General features: G+C 39.1%; 1 protein-coding gene across 1 annotated transcript in view; it reads left to right on the top strand.

Moving 5' to 3' along the window:
* RAB10 (RAB10, member RAS oncogene family) overlaps nucleotides 1-21,289 on the top strand; it is a 77,848-nt gene that overhangs the window by 34,502 nt on the left and 22,057 nt on the right. The window contains exon 2 of the mRNA XM_081254993.1: nucleotides 18,321-18,381. Within this exon, the coding sequence (XP_081111119.1) occupies nucleotides 18,321-18,381 (61 nt within the window). The remainder of the gene's footprint in view (nucleotides 1-18,320; nucleotides 18,382-21,289) is intronic.

The following is a 21,289-nucleotide window of genomic DNA, read 5'->3' as shown; positions in this document are numbered from 1 at the left end:
CCTGATGCCATTTGAAGATCCTTCCCATTCACCTCCTCCCGGTTCTCTGTTGGAATTGAAATGGTTTTGTGCTTTGGCTGGCCGTGTCCTGAGTGGATCAGCATAGATTTAACTTGTTTAAGCAGATGTTTTTGTCTCTCTGATAAATAAGCTAGAGAAGAGGGTTGCTTGAAAGTTTTTTTTGTTTTTGTTTCTTAAGACTAAAAAAAGGAGGACTTCCCTGGTGACGCAGTGCTTAAGAATCCGCCTGCCAATGCAGGGGACATGGGTTCGAGCCCTGCTCTGGGAAGATTCCACATGCTGCGGAGCAGCTAAGCCCGTGCGCCACAACTACTAAGCCTGTGCGCCTAGAGCCCATGCTCCGCAACAAGAGAAGCTACCGCAACAAGAGAAGCTATTGCAACAAGAGAAGCTACCGCAGTAAGAAGCCTGTACACCGCAAGGAAGAGTAGCCCCTGCTTGCCGCAACTAGAGAAAGCCCGCGCGCAACAGCAAAGACCCAATGCGGCCAAAAATAAATCCATTAAAAAAAAAAAGACTAAAAAATGAAAAACATTAAATAAAACCTCATCTGAAATCTAAAAGGGAGGAGGACTTAAAGATTTGGGGAAGACAAGTGAATTAGCAGGAATTTAAAGTAGCTATGTTTTATCTAATACAGAATAATAAACAAATGCCATTGCAAAGTATTATTCTGATGTAAAAATTTCGTGACTAAATAACAAGTTGTCATATTACTTAGAGAGTAAGTATTATGCATTAATAAGCATTATGCATTAATAAGTTTGAAACAGTTGATCAACAAGCCTAGATTCTGAAGATTTGGTAGCCTTTAAAGATAGTATATGAGCTCATTTTAATGATTTAGAAAACCTTTTAATACTTGAAAAGTTGCAAATATCCATAAAAGGGGAAGGAAGATAGAAAGCAACAAAGGGTTAGAAGATGAGTGAGCAAGTTCTGGAAAAATTGAGAACAATGTTGCTGACTTGAGATGCTGCTTGGAATACAGTTTGGTCTGGATCAAGGAGGTATCAGGAGAATAAGATAAGGGCAGGCCAAAAAGAAGATAGACAGTTTGACTCACTAATGGCAAAGCGTTAATCCCAAAGACTGGGAGAAGGCTGAAATTGGTTAGCTAGAGTAATGTTCAGAACCAATGTAATAGCTTAATTGAGGGCTTTTTATGTGCCATCCTAGACTTTTTTTTTTTTTTTTTTTTTTTTTTTTTTTTTTTCTTTTTTTTTTTCTTTTTGCGGTATGCGGGCCTCTCACTGTTGTGGCCTCTCCCGTTGCGGAGCACAGGCTCCGGATGCGCAGGCCCAGCGGCCATGGCTCACGGGCCCAGCCGCTCCGCGGCACATGGGATCCTCCCAGACCGGGGCACGAACCCGTATCCCCTGCATCGGCAGGCGGACTCTCAACCACTGCGCCACCAGGGAGGCCCCCCATCCTAGACTTTTTACACATTAATCCTCATGTAATCCTCACAGCATACTGGTGATAGAAATTTTAATTCCTGTTGTGGATGAGGGAAACAGGTCTAGAGAGGTTAAAGTTTCACCCAGTGCACCACAGCTAGTACATGGCAGAGTCAGAGAGCATGTTTGTCTATATCCTCTTAATCACTGTGGTCCATACTGCCTTTCTTAATTCCTAAAGTTAATTCACTGTCAGCCCTAACCTTATATTTGCTTATTGATGTGTAGTGTACAACCTAACAGATCATCAGTATGATTGGAGTAGTTTTGGAGGGATCATTGATGGTTATTTGAGGCAGAGTTACTCTTGATGCTGTGGTACCAAATAAGAACATATGAAGATACCGCCATGTTCTAGAGAACACTACCTTCTGGAAGGTGCCTCCAAAATTTTGAGTAGTGGAAGTAGCAACAAAAGCAGCTAATGGTGTTTTATCACAGAATCTACTTGCTCAGTTCTTTGACATGAAAAAAGTTTCTCTTTCCTTTTTAGAAAAGTGTCAAAGGAGCATTATAAAAGAAGCTCAGGAATAAAGGAATGGAGGAAGTTCATTAGGGACTCAAGGAGTTAACTACACAGGCCAAATTTAAAACTACCTCTGGAAATGTATGACTCCAATGAAACAAATCTTATGACTTCTGTGAAACAGAGCAAAGCTTATTAATTTCTACTACACTAATCTTGAATTCAAAATAATTAAGACATAGTAAGTGGGTTGTGTTCTACTTTTTCAGAGCGTTTGAGTTTTCAGAAATTGTGTGAGATGTACGTGTAATTATTGGTTATATTTTTTTCATTTTTACCAAATTTGGTAGGTGGTAAAATGCAAATTCTAAGTAAATATTTAAAACGCCACATGGGTATTACAAATATAGGTATTAAAGGAAACTTTAAATTTTCAAATAGGAAAACTTATTCTGGCAGGTCGAGAAAAGGCATCACATCTTTTGTTCATAGAGAAACATGTTAATTTTCTGTTTTTGTGGTATTGCTTCTCTTGCTTCTATATTACTGTCTGTTAACTGATGTGGAATTTGTCAGATTTCCCAGCTGACTTTTCCAACTATATTACTTGTGAGAATCCTAATGGCTTTATGAATTAGAGGAGTGTCTCTAAAATTAGTGCATAACAAATAAGACTTTCTTCATCCTGACTTACAGATACAGCAGTTCTTGGGCTTTATTATATATTACCGTGTGATGTCAGCTTCTTTGGTTTACTTGGATGAAATTATTTTTTGTTAGAATGACTTTTGTTGGCATTTGTAATGTAATTTTAAGGTAATATAATGTACAGATACTTTAGCTACTTTGGTTTTTAAAAGTCTGTGAATGAGATATAAGAGCAATATGCAGAAATGAAATGTATTTATATACACTGGCAATGAAACATCCAAAAATGAATTTAAGACAATAATTCCATTTACAGTGGCATCAAAAGAAACCAGTATTTAGGAATAAATTTGACAAAAGAGCTGCAAGGCTTGCACACTGAAAACACTGTTGAAAGAGCTTAAAGAAGATCTAAGTAAATGGAAAGATTACCCCACTGTTCATGGACTGGAAGACAATGTCAAGATGGCAGTACTACCCAAATTGACCTACACATTCAGTGCAATTCCTATCAAAATCCTAGCTAGCTTGTTTGCAGAAGTTGACAGGTGGCCCCTAAGAGTCGTGTGGAAATAGAAAGGACCCAGAGTAGCCAAAATTACCTTGAAAAGAAGTACAAAGTTGGAAGACACACTACCTGATTTCAAAACTTAAAGCAAAGCTACAGTAATCAAGACAGTGTGGTACTAGTGTAAAGACAGACATACAGATCAATGGACTAGAGTGGAGAGTTCAGAAATAAGCCCTTACATTCTGGTCAATTGATTTTTGTTAATTAGATGTTAAGTACCCAAAATACTGTCCTTTCCAATTCACCCTTCTGTCTCTACCCCCTCAACTTTCTTCCATTACTTAAATCAACAGGTGTTTATTGTGAGTGCATAGGACTAGGGTGACTTCTGAGGTGATTTATTCACATACATCTGGCCTGACAGAGCTGGCTTGTACTCTAAGGACTTGTATGCTAGAAGAATGCCAGCTTTTAACAGCAGTTAGAGAAGAATGGTGAATAAGTATGTATATGAAATATATATATTTATAATTCAGTATCAGTGTTGCCTTTGCTGGTGGCTAGATTTGGAGTAGTAAAAGAAAATAATTTGCTTTTTAATAATTATATAATGAAAGAAAGCTAATTAGGAAATCGGGTACAAAATCCAGATTACTCTGGCTTTGTTTCTTCACTCTGTAGTGTCAGACTGCCAGTATATCATCATGAAGATACATGAGAAATATTATCTGTCACAGGTGGAGAAAGAATAATAGCTGGATTGTTTCTGAACTTTGTAATAAACTTAAAAAAAAAAAAAGCGTCTCATTTGATTTAAAAAAAATTCCTTGGCTCAAATACTTTAATTTCAGACTTAGTAAGTTTTCAGTAAATAAAAATTGGCCCTAAAACCTGGAAAGAATGATCGTGTAGTGTACCAGTACTATAAGTTACAACCCTCTGGAACAATAGAAGGTGGAGGGACTGGGGCAGAGGCTGTGAACTCCCTGAAATTCTCCTTTTACAGATCTTGTATGTACGCACATTGGTGTGAGGGCATGTGCAAAGGATCCGTGATTTTCATTAGGTTCTCAAATGATTTGGAACGTATCCCAGAAAAGATTAAGGATTGCTTAAACCTTTAAAAGACAATAAAGCTGTTGAGAACTTTTACTTCTGGACATTACAGAGTAATTTACTGGTACCAGATTAGCCCTCTGGCCGTAAATAAGGAGGAACCTGGACAAAACACATACAACAGGCAGGGCAGGACTGCATTCCCTGAGAGAAGGAAAATAAAATTCAGCCCTGCGAATCTCACAGGCTTTCTTTCTGAAACTAGATTCCAGTTAGAATCTAAGTTAATCAGAATCTAAGCAGGGTGAGGCAGTCTTGTTGGGCCAAGGAGGTAGAAGTCAGAGAATAGACTTGGGAGGCTGGAATTTGCAGGGGTGATCACCATAGAAGATGGGGTTACACAGACAGTGAAACCCAGAAATCTGCAGAGGAGTTCCTTTGACTCTTTGGCTGGATATTAAGCTGGGTGGCGCTCCATAGGCTGGGCAAAGAACAACTAACTGTTAGAGGAAGAACAACTACCAGAGACTTGGGAGAATTATTGGGACTTAACGTTGGGTTGTGAGACATTTCTAGTTTTGACCAGCCAGAATGGAGAGACCTTGTGGAATATCAGAACCATTTGGGAGAGTCCCCAGATATGGTACTCCTTAGGAGTAGGGCCAAAGTAACTTTAGAAAAGAGGCTACTCAAGTCCTACCTTAAAACTGTGCTGAAAAATAGGCCTCAAAAGGATTAAGCTGATTCTCAACTAATTTAGCTGCCCACCTGAACAAAACTCAACATGTAAGAAACCCATTGAAGCATTTAAAGGAAGCATGAACGTGAGAGAAATGTAAGATGTAAAAAAGACCTATTAGAACTCCTAGAACAGAAAAACACAATATCTGAAATGAAAAATTCAGCTGATGGGCTTAACAGCAGATTAAAAGAAGAAAAGACACTGCAGAAGAAAAGATCAGTGTAAGGTAATAGAAACTGTGCAAAATGAAACACAGGGGGAAAAGTCTGGGGAAAAAAGGGAGAGAGCCTCAGTGATGTGTGGACATTATCAAGTAGTCTCATGCATGTGCATTTGGACTCCAGGACGGTAGGTGGGGGTCCTGTGGTTGCAGAAGAAGTATTTGAAGAAATAATGGCTGAAAATTTTCCAAGTAATGATGAGAACTATAATCCCAGAGACTTTATGAACCTAGGTAGGATGAACATAGAGAAAATCACACTGAGACACGTGCTAATCCAGTGGCTAAAAACCAGTTACAAAGAGAAATCTTAAGAGAAGCCAGAGGGAAAAAAGACCACATTACATGTACAGAGGGACAAAGGTAAGAACAGCTGTTGACTTTTCATGAAACAATATAAGCCAACAAATGAGCAAATAACCACACTGAGGAGGAAGAAAAGAATAATCAAAATGCCTTTAGAAAACAGTATTTGATTAGCTATTGTAAGACTAAAGATAAAAGGGACTGTAAACATGCATTTTGGTGAATCTGATTTCTCACAAGGGTATGGGTTAGCAAGTTGGAAACTATGTATATACTAGGAATGAACATGTAAGTAAATATATTTTAGATAATGAGAACCAGATTTCTATTGTTCGAGAGGTTAAGGAAAGGAAGAAGACTAGAAGGAACTCTGTGATGTTGAATTGGAATCAGAATTATCAGTATGAACTCATGGTTTTATATATTATACGTGCAGATGGTTGTGGAAATACAGGTGTGTGTATATGCATGGATTAGTGTACATAAATATATTTTCTCACTCTGTCCTCTGGGAATGCCTAGAAGAACCAGTGAGCATGCCTAGTGCCCAGATCTTGGACTCTACATTCAGTTTTTCAACAAAAGGAACCAGGACTCTTAAAAAGAACTGACTGATTCCAGAACTGGGATATATGGGAGCATCTTTGGTGCCAGAAAATGAAGAAGTGCTCAGAAAGGGATGGGATGTGTCAAAAGTATGTAAGAACCGGGCTTCCCTGGTGGTTCAGTGGTTAGGAATCCGCCTGCCAATGCAGGGGACACAGGTTCGAGCCTTGGTCAGGGAAGATCCCACATGCAGCGGAGCAGCTAAGCCTGTGCGCCACAACTACTGAGCCTGTGCTCTAGAGCCTGTGAGCCACAACTACTGAGCCTGCGCTCTAGAGCCCTCGAGCCAGAACTATTGAGCCCGCGGGCCACAACTACTGAAGTCCACGTGCCTAGAGCCGTGCTCCGCAACCAGAGAAGCCACCACAATGAGAAGCCCGCACACCGCGATGAAGAGTAGCCCCCACTTGCTCCAACTAGAGAAAGCCTGTGTACAGCAACGAAGAGCCAACACAGCCAAAAATAAATTAATTAATTTAAAAAAAGTTTGTAAGAACCAACCTGAAAGAGCTTCTAATGTCCAAAGCTGTAATGAAATAATTATAATATTGCATTGCTACCAATAGAGTAAAATAGCCATTAGTCCATATTGGTATGTATAAAACAAACAGGTAGGTTGGTAGGTAGAAGGGACAAATCATAAATGAAGAATTCCAATTAATAAGTGTAAAACCGTGACTGAAACAAAATCACCATTAGGCAAATACTGCAGTAATAGTTGTCACAGGCAGTCCAGTGGTGGAAGGTAAAATCAGTGGGTGAAGGTACGATGAGAAACGTTTGCATAGTCTCAAAGTATTTTCTCCTAGAAATTATTGATTACAAAGGGAAAAACAGCAAATTTACAGTGGAGAGAAGCTCTGTAGATACCACCTTAACTAAGTTATTAAGGTTAATATCATAGAAAGAAGACATCCACAATATATACTTGATATAATGAACCAAGAAAGGCAAAACATGACATCTGTGGTGTTTTGTGGTATTCTTACCAAAAAATGCAAAACCTTACTCTAATTACGAGAAGACAGCAGACAAACCCAAATTGAGGGAGAATTCTACAAAATACCTGACAAGTATTCTTCGAAAGTATCAAGGTCAGGAAAGACAAGAAAAAACTGAGTAACTGTCACAGATTTGAGGAGACTAGGATGGATGACAGCTAAATACAAAGTGGGAATCTGGATTGGATTCTGGAATACAGTGACATTAGTAAAAAAAACAAAAACAAAAACAAAAACAAAAAACTGGTGGATTAGCTCTGTAGTTGGCATTGTACCAGTGTTACTTTCTTGTTTCTGATAAATGTACTATGGTTATGTAAGTGTTAACATTAAGAGAAGCTTAGATGAAAGGTATATGTGAACTCTGAGCTATTTTTGCAACTTTTTTGTAAAATAATTTCAACATAAAAAATTTCTTAAATCTACAGTTTTCCTCAAATTGGGGAGTTGGAGAAAGAAACAATGCAAGCCAGAAGACAGTGAAATTACATATTTAAAGTTCTGAAAGGAAAAAACTATCAAGTTAGAATTTAATCCTAACAAAAATATCTTTCAAAAATGAAGTCAAAATAAAGACATTTTCCATACAAAAGCTGAGACAGTTTCTTGCCAGCAGTCTTGCACTATTACAAATGTTAAAGGAAATTTTTCAGGTTGAAGAAAATCATTCCAGATGGAAACTCAGATCTGCACAAAGGAAGGAAGAGATTAAGAAATGGTAAATATGTGGGGAAATATAAAACACTTTTTTCTCATTTTAGTTTATTTTGAAGACAATTGACTATTTAAAGCAAAGATTTTTATGTTTTATAGGATTCATAATATTTAGAAAATGTAGAAGTGTAACATGTAGAAGAAAAAAGGTTTTTTAAATAGCCCAGTAATAGGCGAAAATGGAAGTATACTGCTATAAGTGTCTTACATTAATACCAGAAGTGGTATAATACTGTTTGAAGGTAGACTGTCCTAAGTTAAAAATGTATATTATAAATGCTAGTGCAACCACTTAAAAAAAATTAGGTATATCTAATAAGCTATTAATCATAAAAAAGCTCAAATGACTATTAATATTTGACGAAATAGATATCAGAGTGAGGGATAAATACAGACTTTACAGTAATACAGACTTTTCAGAACAATAAAGTTGTCAATTTATCATATTTATATACCTAATAACAGTTTCAAAATACCTGAAGCAAAACCTGACAGAATTGGAAGGAGAAATAGACAATGTACAATTACATAGCTGGATGTTTCAACATTCCTCTTTAGTAATTGATTAGGTAGACATATATTAAAGAAATTGAGGAACTTAACCTGGCGGTCCAGTGGTTAAGACTCCACGCTTTCACTGCAGGGGACACGGGTTTGATCTCTGGTCCAGGAACTAAGATCCCGCATGCTGTGTGGTGTGGCCAAAATTTTTTTAAAAATTAAAATAGAAAAAAAATAAAAAGAAACTGATTGTTAGTTTAAAATTCCCTGAAAGAAGCCTCAAGGCCCAGATGGCTTCACTGGTGCATTTTATCTAATGTTTAAGGGAGAAAATACCAATCTTAAACTACTTCAATAAATATAGGAGGAGGGCACACTTCCAAATCATTTATGGGACCAGCTTTATCTTGGATACTAAAACCATATAAAGATGAGACCTATTCCTAATGATCATTGACATGTCTTTCATGAACATGTATATAAGAACTCTTATCTAACTTGCAAATCAATTCCAGGAACTTATAAAACGAATAATATGTCACAACCAAGTGGGATTTATTTCAGGAATCCAATGTTGACTTCACATTCAAAATCAATTTTAATTATCCATCTTAATGGAATAAAGAAGAAAAATCATGAACATCTTTAATACGTATAGAAAACCCTTTGACAAAATGCAACCTCATTTTGCATCATGATACCTCAGCAAACTAGGAATAGGACATTTCCTCAACCAACTAAATGATGTACAGTTAACACGATACTTTAATGGTGAAACTTTCAGTCTAAGCTTTCTCTTTTGAGGATCCAGTACAAAACAACAATATATTAGAGGTCCTAGCTAGTACAATAAGGAAAAGGAAAGAAGCAAGTCATAGAGCTTGAAAAGGAAGATGATATGGAAGTGCCTTTATACAGACTACCTGATTATATACATTGAAATTCTAAGCCACCATCACCCCCCCCCGCAAAAAAAGAGCAACTGTAATTAATAAGTGAATGTAGCAAGTTTGCAGGCTACAAGGTCAATACAAAAATAAATTGTATTCTATATTTAGCAAAAAAAAAACAATTGGAAAAAAACTTAAAATTATCATTTACGGTATTATCCACAAAATGAAGTAGGGATAAATTTAACAAAATATGTGCAAGACCTAGGCACTGAAAACTACAAAATACTGTTGAGAGAACTTAAAGAAGACCCAAATAAACAGAGAGCTCGGGCTTCCCTGATGGCGCAGTGGTTGAGAGTCCGCCTGCCAGTGCAGGGGATGTGGGTTCGTGCCCCGGTCCGGGAAGATCCCACATGCCGCAGAGCGGCTGGGCCCGTGAGCCATGGCCGCTGAGCCTGCATGTCTGGAGCCTGTGCTCCGCAACAGAAGAGACCACAGCAGTGAGAGGCCCACGTACCGCAAAAAAAAAAAAGAGAGAGCTCTACCATGTTCATGGATCAGAAGACTCGTTATCACTGTACCCAAACTCCTACTTATCTTTCCTGAACATGCCAAGCATATTTCTACCTCAGACCCTGTGCACTGTTGCCTCTGCCTGAAACACTCTCCTCACGTATTTTATTTTTTTTTGTCTCCTCTCCCTGGAATGTAAATCCCCTCAACAGAGGATTTTGTCTGCTTCATTCAGTGTCAAGTATATAGTAAGTGTGGTTTATTCTTCTGTAACACACATTACTATAATGTGAAATAGCTTGTAGATAATACATATATATTACATTGCACTAGAAATGCTTGTGTTATCCCTTTATTACATCTTAGGATGTAGTTGGAAGAGTTGAAGTTAGCTTTGGTTTTGTCAGTAATTTCTCAGTTCCCAGGAACTTATCCTGTCTCATTCATTTCAAAAATTAAAATCAGTAGTTAATGCCATGCAGCAAAAGAAAAAGATAGATCATTTAATTGGACTTCATCAAAATTAAAAACTTTGGGGCTTCCCTGGTGGCGCAGTGGTTGAGAGTCCACCTGCCGATGCAGGGGACACGGGCTCGTGCCCCGGTCCGGGAAGATCCCACATGCCACGGAGCGGCTGGGCCCATGAGCCATGGCCGTTGAGCCTGAGGGTCTGGAGCCTGTGCTCCGCAACGGGAGAGGCCACAACAGTGAGAGGCCCGCGTACCACCCAAAAAAAAAAAAAAAATTAAAAACTTTGATGCATCAAAGGTAATTAAGAAAGTGAAGACGGCCTATAGAATGGAGGAAATGTTTGCAAACCATATTTCTGATATGACTCTGTTTTCCAGAAGATACAAAGAACTCTTACAACTCAACAACAAAAAGATAACTTGATTTAAAAATGGGCAAAGGACTGGAAAAGACATTTCTCCAGAGAAGGTATACAAATGGCCAACAAGCATGTGAACTGATGTTTAGTATCAGTAGTCATTAGGGAAATGCAAATCAAAACTACAGTGAGGCACCACTTCATATGCACCCCCTAGAATGACTTACAAAAAGGAAAGTAATAAGCATTGGTTAGGATGTAGAAAAATTGAACCCTCATACATTGCTAGTGGAAATGTAAATGGTGCAGCTGCTGTGGAAAACAGTGGTTCCTCAAAAAGTTAAACAAAATTACCATATGACCCAGCAATTCCACTTCTTGTATATACCCCAAAGAATTAAAAACAGGTACTCATATAAACACATATGCATGCATATTCATAGCAACACTTTACCAAGGCCAAAAGGCGAAAACAGCCGAAATGTCCGTCAACAGATGAGTGGATAAGCAGATAATGGTGTATATACATATGATGGAATATTACTCAGTCATAAAATGGAATGAGGTACTGACTGATACATGCTACAATGTGGATGGACCTTGAAAACATTATGCTAAGTGAAAGAAGCCAGACACAAAAGGTCACATGTTACTTGCTTTCATTTATATGAAATATCCAAAATAGGTAAATCTATAGAGACAGAATGCAGACTGGTGGTTTCCAGGGGAGTGGTGGGAGGGGAGATGGAAAGCCACTGATTAATGGGTATGGAGTTTCCTTTTGAGATGATGAAAATGTTTTGGAGCTGGATAGAGGTGCTGGTTGTACAATATTGTGAATATACTGAATTGTTCACTTTAAAATGGTAAATTTTATGTTATGTGAATTTTACCTCAGTAGAAAATAGGTTAAGAGCATGTATGGTTTGCAATCAAACAGACATGGAATTGAGTCCTGGTTTTTGCCGCCTATTAATTCTGTGACCTTAAGTAAATTACTGTATATTTTGTCTTCTATAAAATAGGCATATTAGGGGAATTCCCTGGCGATCCAGTGGTTAGGCCTTGGCACTCTCATTGCCGGGGCCTGGGTGCGATCCTTGATCTGACTAAGATCCTGCAAGCTGTGTGGCACGGCCAAAGTAAAATAAAATAAAATAGGCATATTAGTACTTTCTCAGAGGATTTTTGTTAATATTAAATGAGATAGTATATGTGAAATGCTTACAATATTTAATTATCCAGTGAATATTAGTGTTAATTGATTTTTCTTTTGCTGCTGCTATCGGTTTTTATTTCACTCTTCATTTGTAGAATGGAAATAATAGTATGGACTAGGATTGTTCAGATGACTTAATGAGTTATCTATGCGGAGGGCTTAAAACAGTGCCTGGGGGCTTCCCTGGTGGCGCAGTGGTTGAGAGTCCGCCTGCCGATGCAGGGGACACGGGTTCGTGCCCCGGTCCGGGAAGATCCCACATGCCGCGGAGCGGCTGGGCCCGTGAGCCATGGCCGCTGAGCCTGCGCGTCTGGAGCCTGTGCTCCGCAAAGGGAGAGGCCACAGCAGTGGGAGGCCTGCGTACCGCAAAAAAAACCCCAAAAAACAAACAGTTCCTGGCACATTGTAAATTCTCAAAGTGTTTACTAAGCTATTACTATTAAATGAAAGGATCTTCAGAGGGAACTTTCTTGCATTCTCCATTTTCACATCCATATGGAGATGTCCATTATGGAAAATGGCCTTTTCAAAATTTGTGCTGTTAATGACAGAGCTAGGACTAGACCTGGTCTTTTAAATTTCAGACTAAGCTACATGCAAAGGATTGTAGGTATGCCATTCCTATTTCCTCTCCTGGTGTGGTGAAAACACTTGATTTTCACCTGTTAAAAACCACAGATATTGATCATTTAGCTATAAGTTGTTGAACTTTGGTTGTCTGGAGTTTATTATATAGGTTGTTTCTGCCTGCATTAATTACTATTGGTGTGTCATCAGAAGCCAGGCTTTGGCGAACTGATATTTATAGTGACTAGAAGTTGCAGTTACTTTTCTTGCCACTGGATGGTGCAACATCATTAAGGCAAATGTTTTGCCTGATATTGTTTCTCACTTTCCTGAGCAACTGAAAATTGATAAATGAGTTAGACTGTGGTAAATTGAAATACTCGTTTGAACTGGGTCCCAGGAATCTGTAAAAAGTGGGGATTTCCTCTAGTATATATATATATATATATATATATATTTTTTTTTTTTTTTTTTTCTTTTTGCGGTATGCGGGCCTCTCACTGTTGTGGCCTCTCCCGTTGCAGAGCACAGGCTCCGGATGCGCAGGCCCAGCGGCCATGGCTCACGGGCCCAGCCGCTCCGCGGCATATGGGATCCTCCCAGACCGGGGCACGAACCCGTATCCCCTGCATCGGCAGGCGGACTCTCAACCACTGCGCCACCAGGGAGGCCCCTCTAGTATATTTTTACGTAAGCAAAAGCTGGAAAAGAATCGCTGGTTGGATCAAACCCTATGATTTTGCTCTAGTCTGTGGTAATTTAACAAATGATAGTGTTGCAGGAGAATCTGATTCTTCCTGGCAGAATCTTAAAGGGTGATAGGTTCTCCTAGCTTCTCTTGGCAGCTGAGTTATTGATTTTGCCCTAATCTTTAAATTGTATCAAAAACTTTTCTACTCTATCTTAGATATAGGTTTTTCCAACCTATGTTTGAGGGTGTGGAAAGTACATGCTGGAGTGACTAAGGTATTTACTTGGGAAAGTGCACAGTTGTAAAAGTTGTTTTTGAGAGTGATTGTAGAAAGAAGGCTGGAAGGAATGAGACTGTAGGGGTGGCTTGGGGCCATGCTAGAAGTCCGGTGATCAAGTCGGAGTGTTTGTGTCGTGGAGAGAACATTTGTAAACATACCTCCTCCTCTCTTAACCTAATTTTTGTTTCTATTAATGTAATAGCTACAGAGTTTTAGAAGTTAGTACTTTAAGGCCTATGACCACAGCAGCAGCAACAATAAATCCTTGCCCCATGCTCACTTGTTTGTTACCTTTCCCAAACACTTTTTGGCCTTTACTTCTGATATTCAACCCCATATTCCCTAGTCATATGTTTTTAACTTTTAAAAAGGCTAATTTGAGAAATTTTCTCTTGTTGTTATGGAAGATGAGAATTGGAATACTCTAATACCATGAGGCATTCTTGGTGCCTCTCCCTTCATCTTCTCAAATAGTTATAACACGTTTTGTTAACTGCTAAACCAAGTAGCATACTATAATTGCATTTCCTTTCTTGGACAGCTCTCTGTTTTTACTGAGTTTACAGTCCCTTCATTGTTACATATGCTTAGATTTCAAGGCACTATTCATACTTTATCCCAAACTCTACAACAGAATTGCCAGACCCTCTGAACTCTTCTTTTCATTTAAATTCCATTAACACCATTTCATCCCCTCCCTCTCTTAGGAGGCATACCTCTTGGCACTTTCTCTGCATTTAAGCATTTTATTCTGTCCTGTTGTTTTCTGTCCTCAATTCTCTCCTGAACTGGTTGCTTCTCTAGGCCAGTTTGAACTGCCCTTTACATCACTCTTTTTTGGGGGGTGGAGGGGTGTGCTGCATGGCTTGAGGGATCTTCATTTTTTTTCTTTTTTTGCAGTACGCGGGCCTCTCACTGCCGTGGCCTCTCCCATTGCGGAGCGCAGGCTCAGCGGCCATGGCTCATGGGCCCAGCCGCTCCGCGGCATGTGGGATCCTCCCGGACCGGGGCACGAACCCGTGTCCCCTGCATCGGCAGGCGGACTCCCAACCACTGTGCCACCAGGGAAACCCGCTTGTGGGATCTTAGTTTCCCGACCAGGGATTGAACCCAGGCTACGGCAGTGAAAGCACTGAGTCCTAACCACTGGACCACCAGGGAATTCCCTGTATCACTCTCTTTGCTGGACTTTTTTTCTTCCTATTCTTTTTTTTTTTTTTTTTTTTTCTTTTTTTTTTTTTTCTTTTTGCGGTATGCGGGCCTCTCACTGTTGTGGCCTCTCCCGTTGCGGAGCACAGGCTCCGGATGCGCAGGCCCAGCGGCCATGGCTCACGGGCCCAGCCGCTCCGCGGCATATGGGATCCTCCCAGACCGGGGCACGAACCCGTATCCCCTGCATCGGCAGGCGGACTCTCAACCACTGCGCCACCAGGGAGGCCCCTTTCTTCCTATTCTTGGTAAAGCAATCTCTCCTAGTAGCTGTCTTAGAAAAGATGCACGAGAGCTAAATATTTTGAGATCTTTCATCTTTAGAAATGCCTTTTTTTTTTACTCTTATTTGATTTTGGCTGGATATAGGTTGAGAATTTTTTTTTTTAATTAATTTATTTTTCGCTGCGTTGGGTCTTCGTTGCTGCGCGTGGGCTTTCTCTAGCTGCAGTGAGCAGGGCTACTCTTTGTGGCAGTTCACGGGCTTCTCATTGCAGTGGCTTCTCTCGTTGCAGAGCACCGGCTCTAGGTGTGCGGGCTCAGTGGTTGTGGCGCACGGGCTTAGTTGCTTCACGGCATGTGGGGTCTTCCCGGACCAGGGCTCGAACCCATGTCCCCTGCGTTGGCAGGCGGATTCTTAACCACTGTGCCACCAGGGAAGCCCAAGAATACTTTTTTTTTTTTTTTTTTTTTTTTCCCGGTACGCAGGCCTCTCACTGTTGTGGCCTCTCCCATTGCGGAGCACAGGCTCCAGACGCGCAGGCTCAGCGGCCATGGCTCACGGGCCCAGCCACTCCGTGGCATGTGGGATCTTCCCAGACGGGGGCACGAACCCGTGTCCCCTGCATCGGCAGGCGGACTCTCAACTACTGCGCCACCAGGGAAGCCCCCCAAGAATACTTTTTATTTACCTTTTTGTATTCTGGATTCTAGTGTTGCCGTTGAGTAGTTCAGAGTTGTTATTCTTGATTGTTTAATATGGCCTGGTTTGTTTCTCTGCAAGCTTTTATAATATTATCTTTATTCCTGGAATTTATCTTTAGCCCTGAAATTTCATGATGATATAATTTGGTATAGATCTTATTTTATTCATTATGCTAGGCACTAGGTGAGTCTTTCGGTCTAAAATAGACTCCTTTGATTCTGTTAAGTTTTCTTGCATAATTTTTAGATTACTGTTTTCTGTGTGTCATTTTCTCTGTTCTTCCTTGAACTTCTATGAGTTAGATGTCAGATCTCCTGGTATTATCATATCTCACATATATTCCATTCTTTGTCATTTTGTTGTATTTTTTGAGGGATCTTAATTTTCCCTTACAGCCTTTCTGTTGAGTATATTATTTCTGCCTTTTTAATTTCCAGGAGTTTTCTAGTTCAGATTACTGTTTCTTCCCCCTACCCCCCCATCTCGTTCTGAGAAAATAAAAAGAACTATATCTTTTCCTTTGTATTGCCCCTGTTTCCTCCAGGTTCCCTTTTTTGTTTGTTTTTGCTTTTTTATTTTGATATCTTATTGGAACTTTGTCCTTCATGCTTTTGCCTGAAGCTCTAAAAAGCTGACTGGAAGCTAAGTAGGCAAGTGTGGAGCTTGTCAAGTGGTGAGTTTCACCCTAAAGGTGAAGTATCTGTGTCTTTTCTCAGGGACCCTTTTATTTTCTCTAGAAAATGTCATTTATCTGTTTATTCAACAGTGATTTCTTGAATGCCTGCTTATATGTCAGGCATAGCTCTAGGTGCTGGGAATTTAATAGAATTGAACAGCTAAAACTCCCTACCCTTGTTGGATCTTATATTTGGCAAAGGGAGGCAGAAAAAGAAAAGGAATAAGTAAATATATACAGTATATTTAAGGAATGTTAAAGATTAAAAAGTAAGGAATAGGGTTAAGGGAGTATTAACAGATAATGGACATGGGGTAAGGGGCATGAGGAAAAGTTGCAGCTTAAGATATGTTAACTAGGGGAAGGAGCTCTGATGGAGAAGAAAGTATTCCAGGATGGGAGGACAGTATATACAGAGGCCTTGAGGTGGGAATCTGCCTGACCTGTGTGTGGAACAACTTGTGGAAACCAGTACCGTTAGCTAGATCAGAGTAAGATGATATAGAAAAGGCTGGGACTCCCCTGGTTGTCCAGTGGGTAAGACTCCACACTCCCAATGCAGGGAGCCCAGGTTTGATCCCTGGTTGGATAACTAGATCTTGCATGCATGCCGCCTGCCACAACTGAGGAGCCCACATGCTGCAACTAAAGATCTCGCATGCCACAGTGAAGGCCCAGTGTAGCCAAAATTTTAAAAATAAATAAGTAGGGCTTCCCTGGTGGCGCAGTGGTTGGGAGTCTGCCTGCTGATGCAGGGGACACGGGTTCATGCCCCGGTTCGGGAAGATCCCACATGCCGCGGAGCAGCTGGGCCCGTGAGCCATGGCCGCTGAGCCTGCACGTCCGGAGCGTGTGCTCCGTAACGGGAGAGGCCACAACAGTGAGAGGCCCACATACCGCAAAACAAACAAACAAACACAAAAATAAATAAGTAAATATATTTTTTAAAAAGATGATATAGAAAATGCTGAGGTCAGAGTGAACAGGGGGAGGTGGGTAGAATGTGTAAGACCTTATGGACTATTTTAGGGACTTTTGCTTTTAGTCTTTGTGAAAGATGAGATTTGGAGATAGCCAATAAGCAGTTCGGTATCTTAAGTTTGGAGTTAAGGGGAGCAGTCTGGGCTATGATATAAAATTTGAGAGTTGCCAGTGTGTACATGGAATTTAAAACCATAAAATCAGGGAAAAGAAGTTCACTCTAATTTTTAGAAAAGTTAGATGAGGAGAAACCAATAATGAAGATTGACGAGTGGCTGGAGAGGTAGAAACACTAGCAGAGTTTTTGTGCAGAAAAGAATGAAGAACTGCTTCAACTGCTGCTAATTCTTTTGAGGATAGACAACATGAGATGGAGAGGGAAACTCATGGAGTCTAGGATGAGGTTTCTGTCTTGAACAGTTAGGTGGATGGCTTAAAACAGTCTAAATTCTTGGAAGTTTTCCAGCGTTACCTGGTTTCCATCACAAAGGGTTTAGAGCTTTCAGACTGTCCTAATTTCACTTCTATTCAGGAAAGTTTTCTGAAATAGTATTGGTTGTCAAGTTTGTCATTAAGATTAATTAACAAATTCTATGCCTAACTGGGATTGTTCAGTCCTGTTCAGAGTTGTTCTTGACAACCAGGTCATTTTAGGACGATTTTCTCAGTAATTCCTAGAGAAACAAAAATATGGGCTGTAGACATAGTCTGAGGTTTGTAAGTGTCAGACAAATGGCCCTCTTTTTTTCTTTTAATCGGGTACGGGAAACAAACTGAAAGGGCCAAGTTGAAGATTTTAGTTAGTTAAAGAGTAGACAGATCCTGGGGAACCTATAATACTTCTGCTTCATGTACTGTGACACACTGTGTTACTAGATGCATAAACATCTAGTACTTTTACACTTTCTAATTCATTGACCTGTTCATCATTATGAAATGACCCTCTTTATCCCTGGTAGTATTCTTTTCCGCAAGCTAGTGAAGCCTATGTTTTTTTGCTAATAGGAAACATCTTTTTATTCTTTTGCATTAAAATATTAGATATTAAATTTTTTTTTCATTTCCTAATTGTAAAATCTCTCTGTATATAACTGTTTCTTCTACTGTCTTGGATCTTATATCACACAGGTTTACAGTCGGACACTTCTGCTCAGAATTGCATACATAGTAGATTTCCAGAACCAAACAAACAAATTTTGAAAGTGTGTTTTTACACCAATTAATTTTAGTATAGCCATGTTCAGAGCCATAGATACAACTTACCTTTTTTTTTTCTATGTTGTAGGAATAGACTTTAAGATCAAAACAGTTGAATTACAAGGAAAGAAGATCAAGCTACAGATATGGTAAGTAATGCTAATTTATTCACTTTATGTAGTAGAATGTTAAGTTTCTGAAGGTTAGGCAGTGAAATCCTTCCTTGTCAACTGTTTAAATTCTAGGAAACTTCCCATTCTAAGCCAGTAGTCAGGTGACCTTCTTTCAGTGATGTAAAAAAAAATTGTTGCCATGGACTTCGGAGTCCGTGAGATCTGGCTTGAGTGTTTTACCTTTTCTACTTACAGTATGAACTTGGGTAAGTTACATACCACCGTGAGGCCCTTATATCTTCATATGTAAAATGGAGATAATATCACCTATCTCAAAAGATTGTTATAAGGATTACATGAAATAATCTAGGTAATGCTTTTAGCACAATATTTTGCTCAGAAACACTATATAAAAATTAATATAATCTTTTTGTTGTTTGGAGAGTCTTAAGCTAAAAATGTATTTAATGTGTTTATAACTTTTTATAGGCATTATTAGTTTCATTAGTTTGTATAGGATTTGCCCCATAGAAGCACAATAAAATTCTTTAAATTTGTATTCAGGTATGAATCATAGACTTTAAAATTATAGTAGCAGCGTTTTTCAGTGAATATTAGGTGATCACAATGACCGTGAGAGATATATTATTCCTTTTGTTTTCTTTTCCTAAACAGCCTTATTGAGGTATAACTGGCATACAATAAACTACACATATTTAAAGTATACAGATTGGTAAGCTTTGACATATATATAAATCTGTGAAACCATCACCACAGTCAAGATAATGAACATATTCATCACCTCAGAAGTTTCTTTAAGCCTCTTTGTAATTTGCCTTCCTATCCCCAGTCCCCAGGGGACCACTTTTCTGCCTTCTGTCACTATAGACCTGTTTCCATTTTCTAGTACTATATACAAATGCAGTCATATAATGTGTTATTTTTCTTTGTCTTTTTTGAGGGGAGGGGTCTGGCTTCTTTACCTAGCGTAGTTATTTTGAAAACTGTCAGTGATTTTATGTATATCAATAAGTTCATTACTTTTTATTGCTAAGTAGTTTTCCATTGTTAAGATAAATCACAACTTGTTTATTCACCATAAAGCTGCTACAGATCTTTGTATAGGCAAATGCTTTCTTTTCTCTTGGGTTATTCCTATTTTATAGATAATGAAATGGAGGCATTTTGAAATAATTTAACCAAGGTCATACAGCATGTAAATAGCAGAGCTGGGATGCATTACATGCTCAGAATGTAGGGTTGAGAGTGACATTCTTAATTGCTATACTGCCTCCTATAAATAGTAGTTTGTCAATTGATTTTGCTGCTCTTTCCAGTAACTATCATTTTTCTTTCTTCATTGCCAGTCAACAGTTGTGGTAAATATGAATTCATGTTAATCTTTGGTTTTACTGTAATAGGACATATCATAGAGTGGTTATGAGGATTAGTGATACAGGTAAAGCACTTAGAGCAGTCTCCAGTGCATAATTAATGTTCAAGAAATCGTAGGTATTATTATTTGGGGATCTCCCATGTTGAGGCTAGAGCCCTAAGAATGGTAACATATTTGAGCAGAGGAACAAGTTAGCAAAGGAAATTGCAAACCCATAGTTGGAGAGTTAGAAAGGAGAATTAGGAGAGAACAATGTCCCAGAATCCAAAAGACAGTTTCAAAAAGTTAGGTATAATTAGAAGTCGGGTATGTCTAACCAGAATGTCTTCATTACCTGACCATGTAATTAGAAGTACAATCTTTTATAACATCTTTAAAATTTAATACAAATTTAAATAAAATCTAGACATTTTAAAGCATTTCCTAAATTTAGTGATTCTCTTTGAAGCACAACCCACTTCATGATCATTGATTTTTTCTTTTCTTTAACTGGGAAATAACCCAGCAAATGAAAAATGCCTCATATTCTATTTCATTATAATTAAAGTGATCTCAAGGGAAAGGATGTCAATTACTTATTCTGAATTTCAGCCAGCCCCTCACGTCTTATTCCGACCTTGTCCCTATGTAACATTTGTGTTTCAAGCCCCCTCCTAGGCCTTGCCAGACTGATTGGCTCTCCTCTTAACTGTATCCCCTCTGTATAGGGGATACAATTATTACTTAAGCCAATAATTCTCAAACTTTTTTGACAGTAGGTAAGATACATTTTACATTGTGACTCTGTGACTCAATACACATGTACATGTATATGTGTGTGTATGTAACAGAAACAGGAACATACAAAACAATATATTTTTTTAAGATATATTTTTCTTTATACAATATATAAAACCTTTGCCCTACTGAATATGTCCTGTTCCTCCTCCTACACTCTGTCCTCCACAGACTCTCCCTTCTGTTTCTTGACCTGTGGCTTTAAACATTTTTCCCTCCTCTTACCATTTTAGTTTCTGTAGCTTTTAGAAGTAAAGAGTAACACGTAACTAACGCTTGTTTTTAAAAAGAGAGCCTTCCTCAGAAAGTGCTCTTTTGAAATAATAAGTCCTCCAGTGTAGCCTTCAAGATTAATCTAGAAAAGATTTCTAGTGTACCTATAAAATCAAGGATAGCACAGAAATGGCAACATTTATAATTTAGAGTTTATAACACTTTAGAAGGAAAATTTGATGTAGTTTAGGTTTTCATGTATACAATTGACTGCTTTTATTTATTTTTTAAATTATGATTTATTTATTTATTTATTTTTGGCTACATTGAGTCTTTGTCACTGCATGTGGGCTTTCTCTAGTTGTGGCGAGCGGGGGCTGCTCTTCGTTCTGGTGTGCGGGCTTCTCACTGCGGTGGCTTCTCTTGTTGCAGGGCACGGGCTCTTAGGCACGCAGGTTCAGTAGCTGTGGCTCGCGGGCTCTAGAGCGCAGGTTCAGTAGTTGTGGCGCATGGGCGTAGTTGCGCCACGGTATGTGGGATCTTCCCGGACCAGGGCTC

Source organism: Mesoplodon bidens (genome assembly GCF_964165515.1).
Source record: "Mesoplodon bidens genome assembly, chromosome: 14".
NCBI lineage: Eukaryota > Metazoa > Chordata > Mammalia > Artiodactyla > Ziphiidae > Mesoplodon > Mesoplodon bidens.
Note: the sequence above shows the minus strand (reverse complement) of the source record. Positions and strands in the feature narration are given on the sequence as shown.